A 25,852-nucleotide genomic window follows, 5' to 3' on the forward strand; every position below is an offset into this window, starting at 1 on the left:
GTGAAATTCTCAAAACACAATGATGAATTAAAGTAATACATTTTACATGGACCTCATGTGGTAGACAGGTTTCTGGCTGATACAGTTTCTGGCAGACTGAGGAATCTGTTTGAATTTAAGACGTTCACATTCCTTGGAAGCCTCTTAATTAAAAAAGCCAAAACGAACCAACAACAAAACCCAACACTGAAAACTGTGCAGGATAAAATCCCTTGCCTTTCAAGTCAGTAGAAGAATGGTTAAGTCTTGAAAAGAGCAAAAATATTATTATATTTAATGGTGACTATTTTTGAAGAAATGAAACGTTTTGTAAGGGCTTCTAGGCTACAGAACAACAACAACAACAACAAAAAGTGGAAAGCAAGCATGAAATTCTACATACAATGGGCTTGGGCTGGCAAGGAAGTGTAAAGAATATTTATTGACTTACTAATCCCTATCTAATAGGAAAAACAATTTCGTGCATCCATTTAGCTCACAATAACTTGTCACTGGCTGAATGAGCTGGGGGTGTTTAGCCTGGAAGAAAAGGAGGCTCAGGGGTGACCTGATCACTCTCTACAAACACCTGAAAAGAGCGTGTAGCCAGGTGGGGGTCAGCTGCTTTTCCAGGCAGCCGGTGACAGTTCAAGAGGACGCAGACTTAAGCTGTGCCGGGACAGGTTTAGGTTGGACATCAGGAAGAACTGTTCCCAGAAAGGGTGACTGGACATTGGAATGGGCTGCCCAGGAAAGTGGTGGAGTCACAGACGCTGAAGGCGTTTAAGGGAAGATTAGATGTGGCACTCACTGCCACGGTCTAGGTGACAAGGTGGTGTTCGGCCGTAGGTTGCACTCGGTGACCTCAGGAACCCCTTCCAACCTCAAGGCCCCGATGCCGGGCGGGAAGCTGGCCGCTGCGCGCGCCCCCATTCGAACCCGCCTCGGGGCCGGGCGGGGAGGGCGGGGCCGCGCGGTCACGTGAGCCCGGCGGAGGCGGCCGCCTCAGCCGCCGCCGGCCCGGCCCGGCCGCTCCGGGAGGGGCCATGGTGGGAACGACATGATCCCCAAGCCGGAGCCGCCGCCAGCCCGGGACCGGACGGCAAAGGAGGAGGAGGAGGAGCAGCCGCCGCCGCCTTCGTCGTCTTCGTCGTCGTCGTCGTCGTCGCAGCAGCCGTCGTGGGAGGGCGGCGGCGGCGCCAGGTGGGGCGGCTGCATCATGCTGGGAAAGAGGGTCGGCCTGACGGCGGGCGGCTGTGACGCGGTGAGTGCACGGCGGGAGCGGGGGCTCCGCGGAGGTGGCGGCGGCGGCTGCGTGCGGATCCTGCCGTCGCTGAGGGCGGCTGTGCGTTGCGGGCTGGGTCAGGCGGCCCGTGGGTGTCAGCGCCCGGCCCGCCCGTGAGGGGTAGTTCCCCCTTCAGCTGCCCGCCGAGACGTTTCCTGGAGCGTCCTGCCCCCAGGATGCCTTGTGGAATTTGGGGTGCGGCCGGTTCTTCGGCTCAGCCCTGCCCGTCCCTGACAGCCCCGGTAGATTCCTTACGAGTTTGTCCCGGGCGGAGTAACCTGAGTAACGGCACCTGTGAGCAGGTGGCTGTAAATAAGTTTTCTTTTAAAACACATGAATGCGAGGTGTCAGGAAGTTAAAACTTCAGTTTTCCTAAGGAGCTCTTGGAGGTGCTCCGTGTTGAACCTAACCCACGGGGTTACCGTGTGCAGTTTTTATAAGTGGCTGTGCTTTCTGTTTCGTCTTTTCACACTAAGCGCTGAGATCTTGTTGTGCCAAAAAACGAGCTGGAATGCAGTGAGTGATCCGTGCTCTAGTTGTAAAGTTGTGTTTGTAAATGTGGTAGCCGTGCCTAATTGTTTTCTGAAGAAAAAGGCTTAAGCCTTTCTGTCAGTATGTCAGTGTGCTCACAGAGTGCCTTAAACCAGATCAGAGATCACATCCCTTGAGCTTTCTGCCGTAGATGACAGGTGACTTGTTTCAGGCAGGACGGTACTGGTTGAGGCTATATAACTCATCCTGTTTTGCTGGAGTTAATCCAGTAGTCAGGATGGGGTAGAAGAACCCAGGGGAAGATACAGAGTAATAAAACAGGTGATCCTGACGCTAACCATTTTTAAAGGGGTGCAGGTGCAAAACAAGGCAATGCCTTACCACGCCGAATCTTTTTCAGCAAGTTGAAATCACAGCTTGCAATGGTGATTTTTTTTTGTGTCCGAGTTGCAAGCTGTTAATAGCTATTCTTGAGGTATATTTATGTTGCTGTGTACCTGAATAATTTAGTATTAGTTTACTCACAAACTTGGGTGTGCTGAAAGCTTTGCATATGCCAGAAGTTATAAAACAGTGCTAGGTTTTTGTCAGGGAGCCAGCATCTCCTTTGTGTGTTACCTGTCCTCCCACAAATAAGCATCTCTGCTATCAGAGAGAAGATAGTGGGCTGTTTTATGTGGAGGTGAAGAAGTATTTTTAGCTTTTATATTTAATATATTAACAGTGTAGCATTAATGTGATATCATGGCTAGAGCTGAAGAATATTAAAAAAAATATTCAAACCATCTGTTTGATGCACATACATTCTTTCTACCGTACTTGTATTTGATGAAGATCTTAAGGCACTTCTAGTTCATGATTAATGCAGTGAAAATGTAGAAAAATGTTGTTCTGTGGAATTCATTGGTAAAGTAATTTCTTTTATGTAATTTGATTCCAAAATGACTGCTTCACACTTCTTATAGTGTATCACTTCTGTACTTGAATCTTTTCATTTATCTTTTAGAAATGGCTATACTCTTCAAAAAGCAGGTTGGATTCTTCAAGAAGTGCAGCTGATGTCTGCTGTATGGTAGAATTGCTGTTCAGATTTGTGTACAGTATCTCTGTTAAAGAGTCTAGTGTATATGGAATGCAGTAACCCAATCTGAAGTCAGATTACAAAAATATCTCTGAAAGAATTTTGAAAAGTTAATGTTTTTGTTAAGAAACAGAAGGTTTCTGTTTTATCAGCTCAGAAGATGTGGTGAAAGAAACAGAGGATTGATCTCACTATATAGAAGAAAAGTAGTTGAATTTTTTGATGTATGAACAGAGGCTAGGAAATGGAAGGTACAGCTAGGGAAATTTAAAAAGAAATCAAAGAACTGATTTCTTTCTCTAATTTTGAAAAGTAAAACTAAATAGAAATTAAATCCATAACTGACAAAGGCGCTAACCCATTTTTTTATTAATGGATGGAATGTCTGATAAATTTAGATTAATTGTTAAAAAAATGCTTTTGAGTACTTAATATATGCTCTTCTATAAGTTTGAAAATTTAGCTTCAAAATGACATAAATTCTTAATTTTGTAAAATTATCTGAGGTTTGGTTTTCTGAGTGTATTTTTTGTCCTTTCCTGTTAGTTGTGCCTTTGGAGGACTTTGTGATCCTCTAAAGCATCTCGTAGAGGACAAGACTGCGTGGGCTCTAGCCTTAACTCAGTAGTGCAGTTATATCATGTTACAGTCTGCATCTGTTCCTGACTGAACAGTCTGTTTTGTAATTGCACTTCCTACACCTCCCTGTGATTCTCACATGGTTGTCATATTGCTACAAATATTGCTACAAGTCTCTCTGCCTAGGCTTTATTGAAAGAGCTTATTCACAATAAAATATGAGGGGCTGGATCATGGCTTTAGATGTAGTTGCAGAGATCTGTTTGATTTCATTGGGAGTGCTGATGAAGAAATAAATGCAGAAGTGAAATTTTTGTGAGCTGCTTCTTTGGTCTCTGAAGAATGTCTTAATTTTTCATTTTTGTTTTTACTCTTTCTTCACATCAGATCAGTAAGACAAAGCACAAGAGTATGACTAAGTCTGTCAGGTTGTGCAGGGCTTTCTCCTTTTACCCCTCCAGCTTGGGTATAAGAAGCTTCTGTTTTATGATGTAGCTGTAACTAACTTCACCTTGCTGAATGCATTGGCTTCACTGAACTGAAGAGCTGAAATACATATGCTGAACAAATGACTTCTTATGAATTGAGTTACTGCCTCAAAATTAATAAGAACAATAGTATGTTTAACTAAATTCCAATGGAATTAATAATTTTTCTTGGCTGTATTACCGTGACTTCAGTGAGCCTCAGAAATTTAAGTAAATTATGCCATGGGACATTTTGTTAGCTCTTGTGTAATCTTGTTAACATCTGAATTAGGGATGCTGGTAGTATAAGGCTTAGCATAGTATTCAGAATATTTGCGCTATGCACCTCATTTCTGTGCAACATGTTATTGGTAAAATGTCACACTAAGGAAACTTTTCAGCAAAAGAGTGATATACTGTCTAAATAAAGTGTTTTTGTGGGAGAAGTCCTAAATAGGGTATGAGAAGAAAAGTCACACATGTGTACCTCTTTGAGAATTAGTCAGACGTTAGTTTCATGTTCTTGGACACTGCAGAATGCCTCAGCTATTATTATTGTTATTATTAAAGCCCGAGACCTTTATATATTTTGGAAAGATAATATAAAAATTCTGAACTGTACACCTCAGAAGTTTGCCAGCCTTTATTATTTAAATTTTATATTGGTTTACACAGTGAAGCACAACTGGTGTGTACCTAAAGTATTACATGTTCTTGCCCTTAGCGTTAGCATTTTTCTTTTTTATACTCCATAAAAAATACACCACAGTAAAACTAAGGCAGCATGATTTAATGTTACGAGACTTTACTGAAACACTTCTGAATTCAGTAAGCTTGTTTCTTAAATTTATTGCTTATAGAATTTAAATTGTATTGCTGGTGGTAAAAACATAGTTCATTTGTCAGTTTGGGTGTTAAGTCCTTTGTGGAGCACTGTTTTCTCCCACACAGGTTATTTTTACTGTTAACTCTGAATAATTAGAGATGAACATTCTCAAGACTGCCAATGTCATTCTGAATCTTCCCATCCTGTTAAATTGACATTCAGTCTGAACTGTTACTAGGAATGTTTAGCTGTTCTGTTTAAAAACAAATCACTCTGGCTTATATTTTTGCTGAGAGGGCACTTCTGCTGTTACAGATCTACTGTTACTGATGCTCTGGGTTCTATCAGTGTGGATGATGTTGCATTCCAAGAGAAACACTGTAGGCTAGATCAGTAAAAACTTAAATTATCAAGTCATAGTTGTATAATTAGTTATGAAGATCCAAACCTAGCCTGCTGGACAAGGAGTTTAACTAACTGTCTTCAATGTGGAGAAGCATGTGTATTAACTAAGCAGACGGGGCTTTTTAGAGGAATTTCTTGGTGGTGTACATATTTGTAAGTTTTACGAAGAAAACTTAAACAGATAAATTTGCTTCCAACTTGCTGTAGTGTAATTTGCTGGTTATATGTTATTTCTGTATGAAGTATTTTAATTAGGCAATGAGGTACTGTCTAGAACGGAGCTTTCAGAATGTGGCAGGATGTATGGCAATTGCTTTCTTGGGTGGTCTTCCTCCCTCAGCAGCTTCAGCCATGAAGACTGAACCAGAAATGGTCTTCATGCTTTACGTGCCTTAGAAGATTCCTGCTTCTAAACTTGCCCAGTCTAAACTTAAACAGGAATGTGTTCCCAGTAGGAAATACAGTATGGCAAGACATTTTAGACCTCAAGAATAGATTGTGTAAGTGTCACTTATTTTCTTGTATTTTAGTATAAGGAGATAGTGGCAATTTTTTTTAACACTCTTCATGTCACTCCCAGTTCATTGAAACCCATTTGCAAATATGTTTATTGCAGTTTTGAGGAAGCTGTTTCAGCACTCCTCCATACCTTTAGTAGTGTTCTTTTTGTTTCCATGGGCCTCTTGTGCTTCTGTAAAATAGATTATTCAAAAATGAATATTGCTTAAAGCTTCTGAACAAAACAGTCATGGGATAAGAGAAGAATCTTTATGTAGAGCTAATAAAAATGGTCCGAACATCAGAAGAAGAGGATTAGCTAGGAAGGCACATCACATGTTAGTGCAGTAATGTAGTGATAATATTTTTCCTAACAGGGAAAGTTCTTTTGAACATGCGTTAGTAAGCCACTGCTGAATGCTAGACTCATTTCTTTCATTGAACTCTTTTTTTCCAGGATCACATTCCTATGTTGTAATCATCCTATATGTAGATTTAAAATTGTTTCTTATTGTTTGCATTGCTTAAATTAATATACATTAATTTCAGTCTGCCATTTAATTTGTTACATGTATTCCACAAACTTTTGTTGTTTTTTACCATTGCCCTATAACTCTTCCAAAGTGAATTGCATTTTGTTATCAATGAACTTCATCACTTCACTTTCATTCTTTTTTACAGCTCACTTCTGAATGTGTTGAACAACATAGGTGCTAGGACAGAGCAGTAGGAGTCCTCTGGTAATGTTGCTGTGCTGTATGAACAGATTGCAGCGGGTTTATATTTTTTCAATTGTCTTGGGGTTTTTTTGGTGTATGTTTTGTGGTTTTTTGTGATTTCGGGTTTTGTTTGTTTTGTTTTTTTTTTCCCTATGTTTGTGCATGGGTTTGTTTGTATGTTTGTTTGCTTTCCTTTTCTTTTCAATTCCTGTGAAAAGTTTACTTGCTTTAACAGCCTTTAGTGAGCATCTTTGAGTGTGTTTACTGAATTTTCAGAAGGCTTATTGATGTGATTTCCCTTATCTATACATGTGCTTTTGAGATCTCCAGGAGCACAATTTCTCTTTGCAAAATCTGCACAGCCTTTTCCATTTTGAATGAATTGTTGTTCTGATGTTCTAGACCTGTGCAATATGATTTTGCCTAGCTTTCTGTTGAGAAAGTGTGTCATGATCTTCAGGTCCAGATACAGATCTGCTTAAGGTGTTTGTTTTGCAAATTAAATACAAGTTAGGAGAATGTATGATCTGAATTGATTATGATTTGTATTGCAGCTCACAAGGCATACCTAAAATGCTGTACTGGATTGGAAAACACTTTCATTGGTGTTCTATGTATTTTTGCATTGAATTTTTGCTAGCTCCAGCAAACAGAACATTTGTGATGAACAGTTGGAATTAAGATGGATCCAAAATGCTTCTGTTTGAAAATTAAAGAAAATTGTCACTAGAAAGAGACAAACATTCAATATCCCCAGAAAACTACCTGGGTAATATGTGTGGAAGAAAGAGAATCCATCATGAAGTGATGTGGATTGGTGGCATAATACTTGTGCCAGAATGAGCTAAAGTGATTAAATAGGCTTGTAGTGAGACATACCAGGAAAAGTTTGCATTTGAAATGGTTGTATTTTGGGGGAAACTAACAAAATAGTAATGAAGATAAGTGTGTAAAGGGAATGAATTTTATAATTTGTCATGGACTTCAAGATCTGAATGATTCATACTTGAAAGCATGTTTCTTGGAGTGTTTTACTGATTCAGTTAGTTCAGTTCTTTTTTTTTTTTCTTGAAAATATCAGAGTTGACATAGGGAACTGCAGTGCAGGTGGTAGTATAAAAATGACTATTTGAATCAGTTAATTTTTGTAGGGGAAAATGTTTCTGTAGGCACTTTAAAAAAAGTAATTAAACTCATACTAATTAATTTGAATGTTGTTTTACATAGTGTAGGACAGTGAGTGCTCCTTGCAAAGGTATGTCTGTACTGCAAGCAGAACAAGCAACTAGCAGACTCTTCTGAGTGATCCTAGTGCCTGGTGGGAAAGAATTTCCGAGAAGATGGTGTAAGGGAACAAAAGCAGTTCCTGTGGTGTCAATTCAGAAGTTCAATTTGAGTTTGGTTCTTATCTGCCTGAAAGGTAATAGGATTATGTGACTGGAAAGGTACTTCAGGGAGATACCTTCCTCTTCAGGACAGGATCAGCTGTGAGGCCTGAGCAGGTTGCCCAGGGCTTTTCCAGGTGGATCTTGAAAAAAACACTTCATGTCCAGCTCTGCTGCTTCACCCTTATGGGAGGAAAGAAAGCCTGCTGTATTTATCCAATTTAATCTTTCACTTAATTCGCCTAGGGGACTGTGTGGCCCTCATCAAAACAGAAAAAAATTGAAAAGGTGCTCTGGAGGACTTCAGGATTTAATAGTGAAAAGTGATTTTGTTCTCAAAAAAGCGTATTTCTTCAGAGAAATAAGCAGGTGTTCTTGAAATTGATGTTAAGGTGCTTTTGCAGGCATTCAAACAATTTTAATTATTGCATTATAAATTTGAATTAACCGATAAATAGTTATCTAAAAACTGTATGAATAATAAATACTGCCTGTTCCTGGCTTGCTCTGAAGATCTGGGACTGGCTATAAGATTGCATTTTGCTGCAGAGTATTTTAGGGTGAATTGTATTAGCTGTTCTTCAGAGTGTCTTAGATAAGGTATTGTTAATAATACTAGAATGTGTTTCCATCCTCCTTTTCTATGAGCAATTATTACCAGCTGGATTTATCATTTTGACATTCTTTCATGGATTTATTAATGTTCAACAGCTGTTTCACTTTGAAAAAAAATTGTACTGCCTCCCAGCAATTATCCCAGTTTCCTTCAAATTAACTTTCGGATTTATTCTGATTCCAAGAAAGGCAGAAGAAAAAAAATGGTTTTTTTTTTAGAATTGGGCTGTGAAAAGAGGCATTGAAGGAGCAAAAGTGTACAACTGGAGAAATAACAGATGTTTTGTTAGAACTTTTAAGACTTCAGATTTTACAATGATGGTCTTAAACTTGTATTAAGTATTTGAGATTAAGTAATGTTTTGCTCATTAATGATTATGCAAGTATAAAACCTTGACAAACAGCTGCATTTGAAGGCTGTTACAATGTTCATACATAGTTTCTCAGCCCACACACTGTTCTGTGACATAAGATGATCCATGTGAGTAGCAAATAAGCCCTTGACAATTTTTAAGGCTTTCCTGAGGGCACTTGAAACACTTCCAATTTTGAGGGCAGTGAATGAGGCAAGCAACTTGTATGTTGACCATATCTGCACTATTTCTGAAATACTTTTAAAATCTTTTTAATCATAATGAATTCAGTAGCTTATTCCAATATTGCTTATTCAAAGTGCCTAAAGGTCCTTGTGTTTCAAGGTTTACAACCATTTTTTTTGCATAGTCAAAATTCTTTGTGTAAATTGCATGGAGTTTTGTTGCAGAGTGTTTTCTTAATGCAGAAATGAACCTTGCCCAATAGTTCTGATACAGTTTTATGAAAAAGGCAAGTGTGAAGTGTTTTTAGAAAACGCTTTGATTTTGAACTGAGTAAAGAGTTTTCGTTGAATTTTTTTTTTTTTTTTGTTTTAATCTGTGGACCAGGCTGAGTACATGATCAATCATAAACTATTTTGGTTTGTTAAAAAATAAGTTGATACTTGGTTAAAAATGGGAAGCTTCTGTGATAAAGTTTTTGTGAGCTACAGTAAAGATGAACATTCAGAAGTAACTGTCTTCATCAGTTCATTTGATAATGCCTGTAAACTTTCCTGGTTTCATGATCTTAGTTTTCCCAGTGCAGCCCTTAGCAGAAGATTTTTAATTAATCTAGGGATTTAGGACACCGTAAAGGAAACTGAAAGAAAATAATCAACTACAGTCAATGTGGATCATAGATTGGTAGTGCTAGTATATTTGATGTAGAATGCTTGTTTTGTTTTTTACAGGTACATGTTCCTTTCAAGATCTGAATTTTAGTTTTCCAGGTCATGGCTTGAATCCAAAAGGCTGTGGTGTTTTCTGTTATTTTTAGTTGGTCAGTGCAGCTAACTGTAAGCTGCATGATACTGCCAGAAATTATTTGCAGACTGTATTAATCTCCATGCTCATCTTTGAGTGTGGATGTACATCATCTTTCTGTTAAACCATATAAATCTCAGATCACATTTGTGTGTAATAAAAACACTATTAAAAAACTCCAAACACTCCAAAACTTCATTTTTCATGGCATTAGAAATGTTTGCTAAATGCAGACCCAATATTTATGGTGCAGCAACATACTTAGTGATATAAAATTGTGAGGGAAGTAAAGTAGAGGCAGGGGAAGTTCTGGGGAGTCCCTTACCTACTCTACTGTAAAATTTGCTTTTTTCAGAGGAAACTGCTGTGGAAGGATTCTTCAGACTTCAGTGTAATTAGTGTTAAGTGCTAGTCTGACAGACATCTTGGCAAAAAATATTCATAAAATTGTTATCCTATTACCTTATATAGAAATACTTACAGGCATCTTACATGAGGAGGATTTTTTTTTTTACACCCATAACCTTTGGAATCTTTGCTATTTAGAAATTAAAAATTGTGTGTTAATAATGCTTGAAAGTTCTTAGCCTTCCAGAGATAATTTTTGATCTATGATGTTATATTGTTTCCCAGGAGAGAAAGAATTGTTTTCTTCAAATCTTCATGCTTGGAAGCAAGCAGCAATGTAGAAAATAACTTGAATCTTACTAGCTAGAATACACTGCTGCTGCAGGTTTTGATAAACTGATGGATCTAAAAATTCTTACAGATTTACTGTTCAAACAATAGGAATTTTGTTACAGTTTTTACTATAGACAGGTTAAATGAATCTTGTAATACAAGCATTTTCAAAACATGTAATTTCTATCCAAAGGTGTCTGTACTCTACCTTCATCATAGGTTGTCTTCACCTTTTTTGTGTTCAGTAGGAGGTCCTGAGTTTCATGCTCATCCTGGTATCCACTTGCTGAAATGAGTCAGGTTGATATTTATCACTGGATAGTGTCCCTTTAACTGGAATTCTGCATTATTAAATAGCACTCTTCTGTTGGAGAGAAATGACCTTGGATTGGCTGGAAACACTAAAAAACAGTCTTCTGCAGGACAGTTGATAGGAGAAAAGCAAAAAGTAATTTTGGAACACAAAAACTATGTAAAACAGTTAGTATGCCAAGGGGTAGTCAGAAATGAAAACATCACTGAATGCTTTTGATTGGAAGGAACCTCAAAGATCATCTAATTCCAGCCCCTCTACGAGTGGAGAAGATTCCACCCACTAGATGAGTTGCTCAGGGCCCCATCCAGCTAGCCTTTAACACTTCCAAGTATGAAATGTCCACAACTTGATGCAGTGCCTCACTATTTGTTGAGTGAAGAATTTCTTCCTAATACCTAATCTATATCTCTCATTTTTCTGTTTAAAACCATCCCCCTTCTCCTATCGTATTCTGCCCAAGTAAAAAGTCACTGTTCCTTTTTTAAAACTCACTCTTTTTCAAAAGACCCCTTCAAGCAGTGAGAGGCCACAGAGGTCTCCCTGGAGCCTACTCTTCTCTTCCTGGAGGCTGAGCAACCCCAGCACTCCCAGCCTGCTTTCATAGGAGAGATGCTCTAGCCTTCTGATAACTTTGTGGCCTCCTCTGGACCCACTGTAACAGATCCATGTCCTTCCTGTATTGATGGCTTCGGAGCTGGACACAGTGTTACAGGTGGGGTCTCATGAGGGCAGAGTAGATGGTAAAAAATCTTCTCCCTTCACTTGCTGGCTACTCCTCTTTTAATGCAGCTCAGGATGTGGTCGGCCTTCTAGGCTGTAAGTGCACATTGCTGGCTTATGTCCAACTTTTCATCCACGAGAACCCCCAAGTCCTTCTCAGGGCTGCTGTCTAATTCTTCTCCCAGTCTCTGTTCGTGTCTAGGATTGCCCTGACCCAGGTGCAGCACCTTGCATCCAGACCTATTATACTTCATGAGATTCTTGTGGGCCCAATTCTCAAGTTTGTCCCACTCTCTGTGGTTGGCAGCCTGTCTTTCCATTGTGTCAGCTGTACCGCACAGCTTTGTGTCATCTTCAGTCTTGCTGAAGCTGTACTCTGTCCCACTGTTTGTGTCATGAGTGAAGATATTGAAGATCACTGTTCCCAGATTAGAGCCCTGGGGGACACCACTTGTCACCAGCCTCCAGCTGAACACAGAGCCACAACTCTCTGGTTGCATCCATCCAGCCAGTTCCTTATCCACAAAATAGTTCACACTTCAAATCCATTTGTCTCCTCTTTGGAGGTAAGGGTGTCATATGGAGCTGCGTTGAAGGCTTTACAGAAGTCTAGCTAAATGACTTCTGTCAGTCTTGTCAACACTGCAGTCGCTGCAGTGGAACCCACTAGATTGTTCAGCACATCTGCTTAAATCTCTTCTGGGAAGAAAGCAAGCAAGAAGCAGTTCTGGTGATATATGCCTTTCTCAAGGGTTCTGCCCATTTAATCTAAATAAAAAGATTTCATTAATCTCATCTTGGATCAAATCCTTTGATCTTGAATGGCAGCAGTTTCACAGAATCATGAGTACTTTGACAGTTTGCTAATTCTTTCTGGAATTACTTGTTGACCAGTAGAATAGTTCCTCAGTCTGCAGTCTGTATTTGCAGACACAAGCGTAGCATCAGTTGGTCATCAATCATTAGAAAATAGTTGTACAGATGACATAAGTAACTCCTTGTTTGCTCATATTTTGGTATTTTCATACAAAAATTGTTGCTTTTCTGATTATGTACATTGTCATGATTTTGTTGAAGCAATGCTGTGATCTTAATGAATTGGATGTGTCTTGTCACTTGCAGAGAAAGCAGGGAGAGGTGTACCATTTGTCACCTTGTCATGAAAGGATTGTGAATAATGCAGGAGTGGGAGAAAGCCGAAAGGCATGTTGGAGCTGAAAGCAGTACAGGACAATGTCAGGAATAGGGCCAATAGTTCTTTTCAGTCAGCAGGTGTTCAAGGGAACAAACTTGAAGTTCCCTAGAGATCCTTGGTTTGTAATACAAAACAATTTCTCCTTCCTTGTTTGGCTTATTGTTGTTCCCAAGGGCTTAGTTAGTAGGTCATGCTGAAAAGTGGTTATGCTCAAAACATATTTGGAAGAGATATTTGCACATGTAATGAACTGGATGTGTACAACCACTGCATTTGTTTTTTCCTTCTTAGCAACAAGGTATTGGTCGGCCGAGTGTATACCATGCAGTGGTGGTCATATTTCTGGAATTCTTTGCCTGGGGGCTCTTGACAACTCCAATGCTAACGGTAAGTATCACTCATCAGCTGTTGTCTTGGTATAGACAAATGTTAATTTGCTAATTTCTAGGGATTTGGGGTTTAATTTGCTTTACATCAATGCATATCTCATTGCCTCAATTCCAGAAGTCTAAGCAGCTGAGATCTGGACTGCTGAAAGACTAGAAGATAAAAAAAAAGAAATTAATTCTGCTGTACTGCTCTTTAACTCTTATTTGCCTTTTAGACTAACACTTGTTTAGTCTATTGATTAAAGTATCTTTGGAAATTCTGGCTTTTTCAAGACTTCATAGTTAATCTTCCTGTTGTAACAACTGAGTACACTATGCAACCCTTCAATAATTATGTATGCTCCCATGGGCTGACTGTTTTGTCAGCATGTAACTTTAAGTGCAAAGGCATTCATGTAAGAAATGGATTTCATAAGTATTTATTATGTTCTGGTTATTTTCCAGATGAACAGATAATTTGAGTGTTTAGTAATAGGATATGAAGCATTTCATTTGAAGGCTTGGATCTCATTCATTTTAGTGGGGCCTGCCTGTGAGCAACTGCAGGAGGACTACTAGGCTGGGTTTTCATTGCCTAATACTTGAGACCACTTTGAATACATGGCAAGCAAAGTTTTGTGTGATTGAAAGACTTTTTTCTTTCTCCAAGTAAGATAATGTAAGTAAGATAATGTATATAACTCTTGGAATTTGTTTGCCTAACTTTTCTAAAGACAGTCGCTGAACTTCTTAACATAACTTAGTAATAAAAAAGTTTACATAAGCAGTTTACACATTTCCATAGAGCAGCTGTCTTACAAATTGACTGTTCTATCATCCTGTCTTGCTGGTGTCAAAGTATAGGAAAGCTTACTGGGTGGTCTTTCTTATATTTTCTTTATCTTTGCTTTTTTCTCTTAACCAAAGTGCACAATTTCAACTTGCCCAAGTTTGAAACTTCTCATTTAAAAGGATAAATGTGCAAATCATAATTCTTACAGATCTGCAAACCCCCACCAATTTTAATAAAACTATGTGTTAGGTGGGTTCTTCAATAGTTGTCCAGAAGTGTACTCCATTTGGAATAGGTCCATAGTTGAGGGTGATCATCTTCATTTGTAATCAGCTTTGTAAACACTGAATGGCTGTTGTGTGGCTTATATAATTTCAGGTAAGTTTGATACTTTGCACCTGTTTTGTGATGTACCTCTGGTAGTTTACATTGGCCTGCTTATGACGCAGCAGTACTAGATGTTATGTAGAGATATCTTATGAGCATGATTCAGCCTTTGAACTGCCAGCTGCCTACTTCTGCTCAAGCAGGTTTGTCAGGTAGGAAGGGCAGAAATGGAAATGTCTGGCCTGTTTATCAAAGGTCGTGGTTACTCAATTTTTGATGGGTTTTTTCTTGATTCTGTAGGTCATTGTCCACTTTCAGTATAATTAAAATGTTGCATACTATGAAAATAAATTGTTTGTATTTTTGAAGCTGAGCTTATTTAAAGTTAATTTTTAAACTGCTTTTTCACTTATTTTGACATCTGTCAGCAAAGCTCTACTGTTTGTTACCTGACACTATAATTGGAGAAGAAAAGATTTAAAGTATTTATAAAGCGCACAAAGGCTATTCTAGTCAAAGATTGCCCAGAGCTTATGTACATTTTTTTTATGGACTTGTAACCAATGTTAGTAAATTACCATAAGCAATATTAATTACTTAGTGACATGTTCTCTCTTCAATATATATCTATATATTGAATATGTATCTATTGGTAGAACTTGAGTAAAGCAGTTCCCTCTACCATTTTGTCAGCTTGCATTTCTCTTGTCTATAAAGTAACAAATTAATATAAAAAAAAACCCCTTGAACTTAATATCAGCAGTGGTTGCCTCTCAGGAACAAATACTAGAAAACAGCTCACAGGTAATTAGATTTGGCTCTCTGAGTTTCGTATTTTTTGTTTTGTTTAACTTAGAAGACATCTACTTTTAGATCTATAATTTGAATTCTGATCTTTTTTTTCCTCAGTTCATAAGATCAGTGTTCTAACAGGTGAAAAATTGTTTTAAATACCTAATCAAAAGATGATGGCAGTAGGGAAGAGTGATGTAAATAAGGAGAATTATCTGACCAGTAATTAGTAAGGGAACCACTACTTTGATTAAACCTATGATTTGAGAATCTCAGTCTTCCTATAAAAATAATCCTGATACTTTTCAATGGCACTTTCTCAGTACACATAGAAGTAATTTTTGTAATTGGTGACACTTATCTATAAATATCAGGAGCAAATGAATATGAGTTTTGTTTGAACATGAATTTTTGCGTATATGTGCTTTGAACATCACAATAAGTTTTTTTAGTCAACATGGTGCCACCTGTGAGGCCCCTTAACTCTCTGGCATATTTATGGTAAATCTGTTTAGCATAGATTAACATTCTTGCCCTTGAATTAGGACTGCTGGTAAAGCATCTTAAATGAATTCGTAGCTGTATTTAAACACTCAGAACTCTTGCTGGTATTTATAAGCATCTACTTACTAATTGGAAGGGTTTCTAACTGTATGGCTATTTAATAGCTGCTATGTGTTCAGATGTGAATATAGCACTGTTTTTTCCTTGTCAATGTAAGTTCTGAATCTTATTTTCAGTCTTAAATATTGGTAGTGTTTGAGTCAACCTGTTAAGAAATTAACTGCATAAAAGTTTAGTAATTTGTACTGCATGGAGATGGTTTTTGTTTACACTGATCTTCTTTTTGAGCAGTGTCCCAAACTAGCTATCTCTGCATTATAGTAGTTGCCAGCATAGGAATTTGTGCCAATAAAGAGATATTAAATCTTGTTTACATTTTCTTGTGATGACAAAAAATAGGTAGATACTACTTTTATTCTGGTTGTTCCAGGGTTTTTGGTTTTGGTGGTTTTTTTTTGTTTAGTTTTTATTTTGGGATAGGATCTTTTTTTTTTTTTTTTTTTTTTGTAACAAGTTCTCAGAGACCTATCCTGTTTTACAAATCAAATTTAACCTTAGAATCAACTCTCTTCTGTCTCTAATTATTAAAATAGTGCTTTTTTTCCCCCTGGTCAGGTCTTACATGAAGCATTTCCCCATCATACATTTTTAATGAATGGTCTTATTCAAGGTGTTAAGGTAAGATGTTTTTTAAAGCTCTGACCTAAATATTCTGTGTGTTCTCATATTTTGACTTGTCTCAACTACATTTTCCATAAGAACATACTAAACACTGAGAATGTAGTTAATTCTTAAACCATTTTTTCACTGTAGTGGTTGTTTCTTAGTCTGAATTCAAGTTTTACTGCAGAAGTGGCAGCATCTTGAGACAAGTGGAATGTTTCTTAAAAATTTAAATTCTTCTCATTTGAATAGGTACCACTTGTAGCTATTTGTAATTTTGTTAAGGATCTTTCTGAGAACAAAGCTAGGTTTTTATTGTCTGCTTCCTAATGTTAAATGATTTATATCAGAGGGGAAATTAATGCAATCGTGATGATACCATTGAGATAGAAAATGAAGCACTTAATCACTGTGATTTTGTCTTAAAATGGGGCATAAGAGTTAATTTTCATCAGGTTTGTTTTATTTTCTGGTCCCGTTTTTTTAATCAGCTCTTGAACATTCTGTGATATTGAAGATACTCAGGGCAATTTTCAGCTTACTTACACCACTGCAATCACACAGTTATGCTGGATTGTGGCCACAGAAAAGCTTACAAGAGTTTTATAGCATAACGAATGTAAAGTGTTTTCTTTGATAACTGTTGTGCTGAGAGGCTGCAAAGCCCTTGCTGTAAATTATGACTAAGGTATTTATAGCACTCAGAAATTATTTTTTTTATGCTGCGTAACAAATCTAAGGCATTGCTTTTAGTTGTAAGAACGTAACGTCTTTAGGATCACCTTGCTGTCTTGCTGTCTTTCATGATGGACTAGCAGAACACAGTGCACCTGGGATGTTGGTTTGTCTCAAACTGAAAGAGGAAGTTGTCTTCTCATTGTTCTCATAGAAAAACAAAGTTCATGTTCCTCTTCCTGTTTTAAGTTTTTCTCTCACACTGCAATGTAACTGTGCATTAAAAGTAATAAATAGAGGATTTCCCATAGATTTTGTACAGAGCATGTCTGTAGAAAAGTGCAGTAATGTAATGAATATTTGGATTGCTCTAACAGTTCTAATAAACTGGGGATCAGAGACTAGAGAGAGCTTGTACTTCCATGTCCTTTTTCTTTAAAATTTTGTTTGTGAAACATTGGAAGTGTTTTTGACAGCAAAATATGTTAGTTCATGTGGCACTGAAATGTGATTCTAAGGAACGGAAACACTAATTTCAACTGAGCAAGACAGCTGACTTTCTGAGGATCTGGTAGTCTGGCTTTACAGCTTTTGCTCTCAAATCTACTTACTGAAAATGTTGAAAATCAGGATTTGTAAGGATTTGGCAGAACAGTTATTTAGTACAGCAGTCTGTATGCATATTAAACTTGTGACTATATTTGAATGAGAGAGGTAAGCTAAAGTTAGTCAGAGTACGCTTCCAGGGTATTAAAGTGCTTACAGAACCATGCATTTACTAATGTTTGGACTTATGGCACAATTGGATTGATAAATGAAGAGTGTACTAATTAGGAGGAACTGTTCCCCAATTAACAAACCTGTGAAATACTTTCCTTATTTTAATTCTCCTGTGTAATAAAATGGATTTGAGGCCTAGATTTTAGGTCTTAATGAAATTCTGGAAAATCTAGTATTAGTCAATTTTTACTGTACATGTGAGTCTGACCTTTGCCACAGGAATCTCATTATGGTGTCCCATCGTCTCAAGTTGCCAGGCTTGCCCAAATGATTTTCATAGTTCTTGCTCTTTACAAATGTACTGTGCAGGATGAATATGTAGTATAAAGCAGTAAGTGTTTAATTTCATTTAAGTTGTTAAATTTGTTTCAGAGAGCAGTTGTGTTACCCAAAGCTGTCTCCTAGGACAGTGCAAATTAGAGGGTAACTTGGGTTTGAAATCTAGCACAGAGTCTCTTGATAGAGGCTAAGATAATGTTTTTTGTGGAACTAGACTGTATTTTGGAGATTTTAAAGATTTAGCAGTCTGTGTTACTTCTATATTGAATCAAATGGACCTTGAAAAAATGTATGCTGTCTCTTTTTTTTTTTTTAATTCACTCGGGTTTAATAGATTTGAAACATAAAACATCAGAATCACAGAAAAATATACTGTAGAAAAAATAGTGTGAATTTTCAGTTATGTACAACTTCTGTGTTTAGTTTCAAATCAGTTTTCAATTTTATTCTTTTCTTATATTGTGGTTAAAGTGAGCCTTGGAAATGTAGATGCAGACATATTAATTGTTTTTCTTCTGTCACAGGGTTTTTTGTCATTTCTCAGTGCTCCACTAATAGGTGCTCTCTCAGATGCCTGGGGAAGAAAATATTTTCTTCTTCTTACAGTTTTCTTCACCTGTGTCCCAATTCCATTAATGCGAATAAGCCCATGGTAAGTGGCACAAACTGCCATAGCAAGCTTGTCAGGAGAGAACATATTCAGAGGAGATATTTGGGGAAATGGAAGAGAGACAATAAGACAAGTAGAAAGCAGCTTTCCTTTCAAGACATGATTGCATTATTCAGAAGCTTTTCTGTTCAAGATGTATTCAAATTCTGTCTCCTAAAAGTGGAAATAATGGAATGTCAACTATATTCATACAAGTAAAGTAGTTCTTGTAAGGATTTGATAATCCTGTCTAACTCTGTTTTAAGATCAGCTGTTAATTTTTTCCCTTAATGACTGACAGTAATAAACATGTTTTTAAAGCTAAATGAACCTTAGTATTTATATGCTAAAAAAAAGTATAATTGTTGCAAGTGAGATCTTTTATGTCTTTGATTAGGACTTTAAAACCAAGTCAGTACTGCTCACTTAAGACTTCAGTTGCATTTACATTAATTGTGGAACTTGGAAGAATTACAAAAGAATTTTGTATACACTCTGAATACATTCAGAGGTCAGGTTCCATATATTACATTTATGATAGTTTATTCCTTAACTGGCTGATGAAATGATTTCTAAGATAGTTCATTTTTCATAACTTGAACTAGAGAGTGTAAAAATCTATAGGTACCATGTCCACAAGGGACCATTTCTTCTTTTAGGTTGATGTATAGTAAACAGAAGAATATAAAAGAATTTAAATGCTGTTTTCCAGTATTTAAATGAGACTGTACAGTCATTCTTTCATCTCCAGTAAAGTTCTGTGTTAGTTCTCAAGGAACCGTCCTTCTAGGCTTAAACACAAACTTGCTTATTAGTAGGATAAGAAGCAAGAGATCTTAGTTCAAACTTTCTAATTGTTGCTTTTAAATTATTAGGTGGTACTTCGCTATGATTTCAGTATCTGGAATCTTTTCTGTTACCTTTTCTGTAATATTTGCCTATGTAGCTGATGTAACACAAGAACATGAAAGAACTACAGCCTACGGACTGGTAAGATATGCTCAATTTGGGGAAAAAGATCAGATTATGACCTTCATATTGAACTTGTGTTTTCTTGTACAGATTATTTCCTGATTAGTGTAGAGAGTTTGATAAAGGAATGTACCATGGCTCAAGGCACCGTGTTACAGTTCAGGCATGGAGTACTGTGCGCTCATTGGAACAGAATTAATATTTGACAACTTGCATAGAGGGCATGTGTAAGAAAGAATGTCTTTAACTTTTACAAACAGAACATTAAATGTTAAAGACAATGCAAGTAATTTAATCTAGCAGTAGTTTTCCATCACCTGAAAGTTGCATATCTAGTTAATATGGTTTCTTTTTGATTTAGGAGGGCCTTTTCTAATGTCAGAATGGTAAGGAAGGATGAAACCACATAAAACAGTATTTTTAATTACTTACACACAACCTTTCTTAATGATCAAAAGATGAGGAAAATAATTTAGTTAGTACAAACTAGTCCTTTCAGTGGTAATATAACTCCTGCTTAGTTTGCTTTCCTAATATCTATATTACTTTAAGTTTTGGAGGTCTATTGATAGACATCCTTAGCTTTTAAACTTGTTTTAGGCAGGCATTTAAATTTACTGACAACTTCTGCAGTCAAATCACTTCAAATTCACAATTAGAAAACAAAATAAAGATTTTAGTCTATTTGAAAGTAAGAGCCATTTTCTTCTGAGCCAAACCTAATCTTGGAGTGCACATCATGTCTAGTGTGGTGTGCTGTTGAAAAGGCTGTAGAAACTATATTTGGGACCCATACTTACTGTTGTAAATGGTATGTGGTTTATTTACTTTCTTGTTTGGTTTGGGTTTTTTACTTGAATTGTTACTGGTGTGTTTTTTAAATCACACTTCTAGGGAGGGGTGGTAGTGGTGAGCAAGTTACTTCCTTTTTCTGTAATGGGAGAATAAACACTTTGATGAGTTTGTAAACTGTTGTTGTGCATAGGTATCTGCCACCTTTGCAGCAAGTTTGGTAACTAGTCCTGCCATTGGAGCATACCTGTCTGCCAGCTATGGGGATAGTCTGGTTGTACTGGTGGCCACGTTGGTGGCTGTTGTGGACATCTGCTTCATCCTGCTAGCTGTACCAGAATCTCTGCCAGAAAAAATAAGACCTGCTTCATGGGGATCTTCTATATCGTGGGAACAGGCAGATCCTTTTGCAGTAAGATGTACTTCAATAAGTAATTATTAAATATTTGGTGATTAATAAGTAATAATTATTAGTTGCAGTTTGTAAGCTTGAGAAGTTGTCAGCCTTACTGGTAGCTTGACTATTCGGTATACCATAGTCTCCACTTTCTGCTCTTGCCCATAAAGATCTAACTACATTTAAAAAACAAAATCAAACCAAGCTTTGTGGATTAAATAATTCTAGATTTGAAAATAATGTTTGGTGTGAAATCCAAAGGGACAGTACTTTAATTTTCTAACTTAGGTACTCTATTTTATTCCAAACAGAAATGCTGAATTCTTACGCCTCAAAAGCCAATATTTTAAGGTTTTACATGCTCACTTTATGACTGTACTTTTGGCAGTATCTCTCCCCACCCTTATATCCACTTTTGGTTATATGTGATTTCTGTCTAGTAGAGAATGGATGTATAAAGCCCGATTTTTTTATAGGCATATGTAGGAAGGGCAAAAACATACCGTGCAGCCTTTGTAGTAACTTGTTCACTCACTCACACATACTCAGTTATTTTATGTTTTTGTTACACCTTGGTGTCTTAAGAAAAGAAGAAGTTATTTTTCTTCACGAGATCTGTCCTGCTGGGAACTGGTTGTGAATATTGAGAGATGAATGGTATGCTTGAAAGACTGCAGTTACAGAATTTATTTTCCATAATTTATTTGTTCCTTAAAGTAATTAATATAATTGGTGAACAAGCATAAGAAATGTATATTATTTGCTAGTATCTTTCAAAACAAATTATTACTATGGAGGTCCATTAGAATGTATTAGGTCCATTAGGTATTATAGTTATATAATGCTGATTTTGGGGAGTAGTTTTGACTTGGCACTGAACAGTAGCTTCAAAAATCTTAATGGAAACTTTACTGAAGAATTGGGTTCTCCAAACTATATATGAAGAGATTGTTTGTGACTTAAGGTTCAGCTTAACAGTATTCATGTGTAATTGTTTTGATGTGTATGCATGCACATGAAAATGGAATCTACTTTCTTCTTTCTTTAAGCTTTCATTAGACTATGGAGAAATGTTTGAGTACCTACCTTGTTCTTTTGTTTTACAGTCTCTGAAGAAGGTTAGAAAAGATCCTACAGTTCTCCCGATCTGCATTACAGTGTTGCTCTCATATCTGCCTGAGTCTGGCCAGTATTCTAGTTTCTTTCTCTACTTGAGGCAGGTAAATATTGGTGTCTTCACATCTTACTGAGGATGTTTAAATAAGTATTCCCTATGACCTCTTTCTTGTTACAGACTTTACTTAGAGGCCTGCTTTCTGACAAAGTAAAGCTTTAAATTTAAAGGCAGGGTACTTTGTTAAACCAATAACTGAGTAGCACTTGACTCCTAATGCATAAAGCCTACAATATCTTAAGCGTGTGTTTACCTTAAGGATGCCTTTGTTCTCATTCAGTACAACAGTTTCTGAGTCGGTCTTGAGGTGGGATCTTGCCTGTCAAAGACCTATTGTGTTTGGAGGAGGGATAGAGGATTTCAGTTTCCAGATCCATGAATTCTTCTGTCTCCTTTTTTTAAGGCAGATTTTTTTCCTTTATACTTTTCTTGGCAGAGTCAAGAATTATTCTTGAAAGTGGACACTTCCTGAATGGATCCTGTATAAATTTAGAGTATAAGCAGGGATGAGTGTTTTCATTGAGAAGATAGTCACTGCTAGTAATTGCCCTGGATTGTGTTTGGCATTTGTTTCACACAATTTCTGCTTCTCTACAGATTATAGGCTTTGGATCTGCTAGCATTGCAACATTTATAGCTGTGGTGGGCATTCTGTCCATAATAGCTCAGGTAAGCTTTGTTTCTTGGTGCTTCATTTAAGCTTATCTAAAAACTTATTAAAACTTGCATTCACTCAATGTTGTGTTCATGATACAGGCCATGTAAATTTCTTGTTTTGTATCAGCTTTCCTTAGAAATACTGGATCTGGACATCAGAAAGATAAAATTTGCTAAACTTGGATCAGTAAATTCACTGGAACTCTGACTTAAAATCATTAGAATTATACAGGAAATTTGTAACTAAATTCAAGGCATTCTGAAAGGGAAATGCCTTATTTTAAATAAAAGTCATGCTACTTGCACCTGTTCACTTGGCTTGTGCTATCAAATTTGCATACAGGCAGGCTTTCCAGGGTTGCTTAGGCTCAGCTTGGAGGCTGAGAAGCTGTGAGACCTTGGTATCTTCTTGTCCTATTTCTTAACTGGCAACAGTGAGCTGATTTTTCAGCAAATCCTTTATGTCTTTTGTAAATCAGAGTTTTTATGAAAAGATTTTTTTGGTATCTTTATCGATACAGTTTGTCTTCCTGTTCTGATAACAAGAGGAGGAATGGCATATAGAGTATGTTGTACCCTTGCTGCCAGTCTCAGCAGAATGAAGGTCTTACTGTTTTGATGTAAACAACACATTCATCAATGTTTACCAGTTTTACTGTTGTCAGTTGTGGCCTTCATTAGCAATTCAAGTAATTATTTTAATCTTTGTGCTCTGGTTTATTCTGAGGCTATTGTGTGCACTCGCATTTGCCAGTTGTACTTTATGCAGACCAGTATTTTTGCTACAAATCTCTAAGATGGCTTTCCTTCTGTTTTATAATTTTCAGTGTTAAAATGAGAAAAATCTTTTGATTTTTGAGCTTTTTGAGGAGTGCAGCTTACTGAAATAATCTTTGTTTATTGTATAAGCTTTGCTTCTTAAATACTGATTTTGTTGGCATGTTGGATATCTCCAGAAAGAACTGAACACATGAAGGTAGAATTACTGTATTTTTTTCTATGTAGCATTCAAACTAGAAATGAGAAACAAGAAAGCTAGGGTGAGCAGTTGTTATTGGTTAGATGCCAAATGCCCACCGAACTGCTCCAGCACTCTCCTTCCCAGCCAGACAAGGAAGAAAAATTAAGGTAAAAAACAACTCTTAGCTGAAAATAAGACAGTTTATTAAAGCAAAAGCAAAAGTTTAGGCATGCACAAACAGGGAAAAAAACAATTTATTTTCTACTTCCCATGAGCTAGAAGTGTTGAGCCACTTCCCAGGAAGCAGGACTTCCACACATATAGCAGTTGCTCTGGAAGGCAAACATCGTAAATAACAAATGCCCCATTTCCTCCTCCTTTCCTCAGCTTTTAAATCGGAGCTAATACCATATGGGATGAGTTATCCCCTTGGTCAGTTTGGGTCAGCTGGCCAAGTTTTGTCCCCTCCCAGGATCTTACCCATTCCCAATTTACTGTGGGGGGAATGTTGAGAGACAGCACTGATGCTCTGCCAGTGCTGCTCAGCAGTAGCCAAAGCACTGGTGTGTTAACAACACCTTTCCAACTACCCACAGACCAGTGAGAGCTGCTGTGGGAAAATTAACTCCATCTCAGCTGCGGCATTTCGCTTTTCTTCCCCCTGGTCCCGGGCAGCAGGTGTGTCTGGCTGGCGCGCTGCTTCTCGGCCGGACTGGGGCCGCCGTGTGTGTGCGGAGCTCTAGGGCTGTGCCTCCGCGTGGGTCTGCTGCGCCGTAGCCAGACGCTGAGGTGAGACAAAGAGTGAGAGAATGGCGTACCCTGCTCACGTGAACTCTTTGTTCCCACATGGCTGCAGCGGTGGATAATGCAGCTGTTCTCAGTCCAGCATGGGCAAAATGGCCCCAAACAAAGGGGCATGTGGGGTTTTATAGTGGGCGGGCTGACAGGGGCGGAAGCCCCCCTCGCCCAATGGGGACAGACAACGGGGGAGTGACGTGGACTATGGTAACCGATGGGAACATGACAGGGGTGTGTGCTGGGTTCTGGGACAAATGGGAATGCAGGGGCGGGGTAACAGACACAGAACTCTTAGAAGTGGACAGGGGGGTTGGTTACAGGACTGGCATGGTGATGCTCCAATGGTAAGTGACCCGGAGCGGACCACCGTGGGGGGAACGTGGGGGCACAGGGGTACACAGAACCGGCTAACTAACATATCAGAACCCCTAATCTGCACCCAAACCCGGGATGCAACAGTCAGCCAGACTCAATACAATCCAGAAGAGAGACAAGAGAGGAAGTGTATTCTGCTCTGCAGTCCTGGTTCCTTTTCTCTGTATTTTTACTGAGGCATTGTCCTGTTAAAGAAAAATGTGTGTTCCATTAAATGAGTCAAGTTGTCCTTGTGGACTTTGCTTTACTAGGAAGTGTCTGCTTCTTGCGCTGAATGTCTTGTTGTATCTGAATTCGGATCTCATTCCCCCTCAGCAGTAACACTTCTAACAAATGGAAATACTGATCTTTGGTTGGGATTAGCTTCCATGTGCAAATGAAAAGGTTGTATCAGTGGTGTAAAGAGTCAGTAGAAAATATAATTAATGGTGCCTAGGAATTGGCCAGATTTCAGTGTATGTGATGAAGGTGACAATGCAGCAGGATTTACTTGTAAGTTTAAATGTAAATTTGCAAAATAATTCCTTAGCTGACCTAAGGAGTTTACCTTTTTTCTGATCTAATAGTCTTTTTTTCTCTAGTTTTTGTAAAATTAAAGTCATGTCCAGCCTGCACTGTCTTTGCTTGGTAACAACTTTTATTTTGTGGAGTGCTCTATTCTGCTCTATTCTACTATACAGTAGCCTTGTAGAGGTGAAAATGGAAGCCTGTTTGCATTGGAAATAGACACTGTCTTCTAATATACTTAGAGAGGGCAATACATATGCTTCTGGATCTCCTGAAGTAGTAACCCTTTAAGAGTTAAGAATATTCATACATTAAATACTGAAATTACTTACCTGTATTTTGGGCTTAATATAGGAGGAGAAAAAGGACAAATGGTATGAATTTCCTTATCATTTGAAAGGTCTTCTGAATTACTTTGCATGGGAGAAATTACTTTAGCAAGTCTGACTTTTAAAAACTTTTTTTTCTTGAACTAATTTCTCTTGCAGACTGTGTTTCTCAGTATCTTGATGAGATCTATAGGGAACAAAAACACAGTTCTCCTTGGTCTTGGCTTTCAGATATTTCAGCTGGCTTGGTATGGTTTTGGATCTCAGTCTTGGTAAGCATACATTTTGCTATGTACATGCTTGTTAAGGAAGAGTAAGGAACTGGAAGGTTTTTTTTCCCCTAAGAAATTCTACTATTAATTCTGTTGTCATGGGTATTTGAGTGCTCTGTGAATTAAGTATTCCCATTTTCATTGC

At 37.8% G+C, this 25,852-nt stretch overlaps 1 protein-coding gene across 1 annotated transcript in view; it reads left to right on the plus strand.

The window, feature by feature from the left end:
* The first annotated feature begins 1,024 nt into the window (after positions 1-1,024).
* Positions 1,025-25,852, plus strand: part of LOC137465310 (hippocampus abundant transcript-like protein 1) — a 31,369-nt gene continuing 6,541 nt past the window's right edge. The window contains exons 1-9 of the mRNA XM_068177319.1: positions 1,025-1,243; positions 12,875-12,970; positions 16,043-16,105; positions 18,349-18,476; positions 19,349-19,463; positions 20,431-20,649; positions 21,741-21,854; positions 22,406-22,477; positions 25,595-25,707. Coding sequence (XP_068033420.1) covers positions 1,040-1,243; positions 12,875-12,970; positions 16,043-16,105; positions 18,349-18,476; positions 19,349-19,463; positions 20,431-20,649; positions 21,741-21,854; positions 22,406-22,477; positions 25,595-25,707 — 1,124 coding nt within the window. The 5' untranslated portion in view covers positions 1,025-1,039. The remainder of the gene's footprint in view (positions 1,244-12,874; positions 12,971-16,042; positions 16,106-18,348; positions 18,477-19,348; positions 19,464-20,430; positions 20,650-21,740; positions 21,855-22,405; positions 22,478-25,594; positions 25,708-25,852) is intronic.

The sequence above is a fragment of the Anomalospiza imberbis genome, chromosome Z (assembly GCF_031753505.1).
Source record: "Anomalospiza imberbis isolate Cuckoo-Finch-1a 21T00152 chromosome Z, ASM3175350v1, whole genome shotgun sequence".
Classification (NCBI taxonomy): Eukaryota; Metazoa; Chordata; class Aves; order Passeriformes; family Viduidae; genus Anomalospiza; species Anomalospiza imberbis.